The 3,688-nt window shown below is 41.6% G+C and overlaps 1 protein-coding gene across 1 annotated transcript; it reads right to left on the bottom strand.

The window, feature by feature from the left end:
* Nucleotides 1–1,718: 1,718 nt before the first annotated feature.
* MELLADRAFT_94661 (uncharacterized protein) lies at nucleotides 1,719–3,199 on the bottom strand (the record flags this gene model as incomplete). Its single annotated transcript, XM_007417263.1, has 7 exons — nucleotides 1,719–1,810; nucleotides 1,888–1,894; nucleotides 1,965–2,013; nucleotides 2,080–2,087; nucleotides 2,181–2,654; nucleotides 2,734–3,044; nucleotides 3,136–3,199. The coding sequence occupies 7 exons, from the start codon at nucleotides 3,197–3,199 to the stop codon at nucleotides 1,719–1,721; spliced, it is 1,005 nt and encodes a 334-aa protein (XP_007417325.1).
* Nucleotides 3,200–3,688: the final 489 nt, after the last annotated feature.

Below are 3,688 nucleotides of genomic sequence, written 5' to 3' on the forward strand. Positions count from 1 at the left end.
GTGTTGGCGGATGATTGTGGTGGTCGAGTGGAGAACAGCAGGTGGCCAGTTCAACGCGATAAGCCGAACGGATTTGGCAGGTTAGCCAAAAGGTGGACTGCTGCCGGGCTGTTGATGGCCAGAGGGCGATCTGCCGATCGGATTTGGCAGGCTCGCCAAGAGCCAGGCATCAGGCCGCCTGAGGGCGGCCAGGAGGGCGATCTACACGCCGCCTTGAGGCCTACTGGCAGACCGCATTCGGCCACCTATGCGGGCGATCTGCGGCCCGACAGCTGCCGGTCTGCTGGCCTATTGCAGACAGGTTTTAGATCGAACTGATCAAATATGGGTGATTGGCTGAAATGCCGCCTCCCGCCGGCTTGAAGATGGCCCACAAGGCGTCCTGCGGGCGGCCTTCCGCTTAGACCATTCTGAGACCTGGCAAGACCATTTTCAGATTCAGAGTGCCTCCGTGGTGTACCAAGGATTATTCACTCAACACCAATCGGGTCATACACCGATGTTTTACCACAATTCTACGGGTATTTACGGTTTTTTTTCAACCCCCACAAAAACTGATCAGCAACAAAAAGACGGTTTGTGGTGTAGGCTGCGAGTGAGTGTTTTTGAAACACGACACATCCCACTTGTACAACGTGAAACGACCTTGATCCGCGACCAGTCTCAACTGCTGAACGTCCTTCGTGCCCTGGTGATGAGCAGGTCTCGGAGACTGAGCGGATACATACTGCTATCTGTGTCAGTTTCTCAAAGGTGACTCCAGTGAACGTATAATGATCTCATCAGACTCCTTCTGCAACAAAGCTTTAGCACCCGTTGAAAAGAACATCAAATGACTTTTCCGTGAGCTTGAATGGTTTAAAAATCTTAGAGCTCTTCAGGCTGGCATATCTGTAATGGCGGCCAGATCTCAACATCTGCAGGATTCAATATCAAAAGTCTGGTCATATCTATATCTACAATTTTCTTGATCAGTTACGAGTTTAGTAACTGATTTATCGTATGAAACTTTTTTGGTCTACTGGTCATGGATATACAAAACCATATCTGTCTTCAGCTTTTGTATCATTTCAAAATTCATTACCTCAAGACTCATGGTGAGAATCTTACAAACAAATCTTGGAAAAAAGTAAAGTCATATAGAAAAAGAAAATCTAAACTCAGCTTGAAAACATTTTTATGATGAATTTGCATGATCCATTTTGCGAGTACCGTCTTGAAGTCTCAACTTATGTATGCAGTATGTACGCCTCCTATCCAATATGATCGCCAGTATGAAATAACCAGCTAATTCGCAATCCTAAGACCTGAATAATCCAAACCCAAAACTGAATCCCTCCTCGTCGAATCCTTGCTATGCATCGTCCATACATGCGCTTATAACAATGACGTCAGCCAACGCTTCATGACTCCATAGGTATGTTTTTTCAACTTACTTCCAAATCGTCAAGTTCCATTTCAAGCACTCTCTAGGACGTCACTGAAGTAGAGGAATGAATTTTAGCATGTCTTTGGGCATTAGAAAGCGTACCGAATCTTTTTTCACACTTTGGGTGAGGACACGGGAAAGCTACAAAATGGTTTGGAGCATAAAAAAAAGGGTAATCGTTTGAGTTTCATGATTCTCTTTGAGACTCCCTGTAAGTCCCTTGGGTGTGTTAATCATCTAAAACAGTGGTCTTGATGACTATTGGTTAGCAAAACGTTTCTTGGGTCCCTTACCCTTGAACCAAAGAAACTCTTCGAAACAGACTCGAGTGTGTTGAGCTCATTCCCATTTTCAGCTCACGCTTTTCGCCGGTATGTACACCTTAGCCGTTTTCATGTCGCGACCAAAAAGAAGCCTTCAACCTGTTGTCCAGTCAAATAATATTGAATTCTACTCACGGCCATGCTGAAGAGATAAAATAATCAAGATTCAGCGATGATTTTTTAGAGACAAGATGATCAAGAGTGACTCTCACTTGAATTAAAGTAGATGGTCGGGAAAAGGTACGTGGACAGTGTTGACATCTTTTGAATGAAACATGAAGAATCAATCAAGAGATCCGATCCTTATTTTTTCAACATGAAACTTACTGGTACTCCTAAAATGCAATCAAAAGAAGAATCAGACACACTGGACTCGAATGCAGATGGCAGTCAACATGATCGAAAGGGATTTGAGACAAAGGATTTACTCTGTACGTCCTTCCACCCACTTCTCTACTGATACCATATATCCCTTCATGATTTCTAGCAGCGACTACCCTATCGTGAATCGGATTAGAGCCGTCTGTTGGTCTAGAAGTGGGGTTCATTGAACTGGTGGGGAAGGGTGTCGTGTGATTTTGAATAGATTGGATGGATTGATGGTGATTTTGAGGGGTGATGGTCCTGGAAGTAGAAGGACTAGGAGTGTTGGAAAACAATCCAGGAACAAACAGATCATGATGTCCAGCTGCTGATCTACTATGATCGATTTGGTTGACTTGAGTGATGATAGGTGGATAGGGTGCTAGGTGTAAAGGAGTAGGATGGATTTCCAATGGATTGGAATGTGTTTGAGATGGTATCATTGAATGTTGTAGATTGTTTTGAGGGATCTGATTCACTCGAAGTGGATCAAATCCAAGTGAATTTGAAGCTGATTTGTGAAACTCGTTATCCGGAGCCTGTTTAAAAGATCAGGTTGTTTAAGTCTTTGGCTCAACTTTTTGAGGCTTCAAAAGTTCTAAGAGAGACTTGACCGACTTTAAGGTAGGGATCAAAGGAACGAAACATGAGAGGACCTGAGGCTTGAGCTTCTTCAATCTGAAGTTCAGGTTGAAGGTTGATTTTTGGAGAATCAAAGATCGAAGCAGGATTGGTGATTATGGAATGATGAGAATGATTTGGCATTGGAATTTGAGGATTGATAGAAGTATTGAATTGTGATAAAGGTTGAGATGGATTGATTAGCTGATGATGAGGATTGATAGGATTGATAGGGGAGGATGTTAAATTATATTGAGAATCGTTTGGATCATTGACCAAAGCAGGCGTTAGGAGATCAGAGAATAAAGCTTGAAAATGAGATTTAGATATGGAAAGGAAAGAAAGAATGAAGAGTTTGTTAGTTTGATCTGGTTTTTCAAGAATGAAATGATCACTTACTTTGAAATTCGGATATAGAAGATGGTGGAATTGAGGATGATGGATTGTTTTGGTGGTTTGACATGATGATGATGATGAGATAGATGATGAATGATGAATGATATATGAAGATGACTATTTGAGCAAAGTGGTTTTGGTCATCAAAGTCAACCTCAAAATGATTTGATCGGTGTTTTGAAGACTTCCACTCGGTTAATCAAGCAGCCGAGCATTACATGTCGCACTTTTTGAATGGTAATCTAGTATGTATGTAATCACATGAGGTATGGGTTTATGTAGATATCTCAATTTTCGATGCAAGGTCGATCATCATCGTGAATTTTAAATGTGACTTCTCAAAAATCTACAAAATCCAAATCCCCAAATGATTCATTCCTTTCGTTTTCATAAATCTAATATCTCAACTTCATTCAGATCTCATTCATCATTCTACACTTTCAAAAACAGAATCAATCCAAACTTATCTTATCAACAACCCATTCGAAAGATTTCACTTCATTCAACTCCATCTAGAAAACCTTCATGGATCTTAACTTCTTCTATCGGGCTTTTA

The sequence above is a fragment of the Melampsora larici-populina genome (assembly GCF_000204055.1).
Source record: "Melampsora larici-populina 98AG31 unplaced genomic scaffold MELLAscaffold_70, whole genome shotgun sequence".
Lineage (NCBI taxonomy): Eukaryota > Fungi > Basidiomycota > Pucciniomycetes > Pucciniales > Melampsoraceae > Melampsora > Melampsora laricis-populina.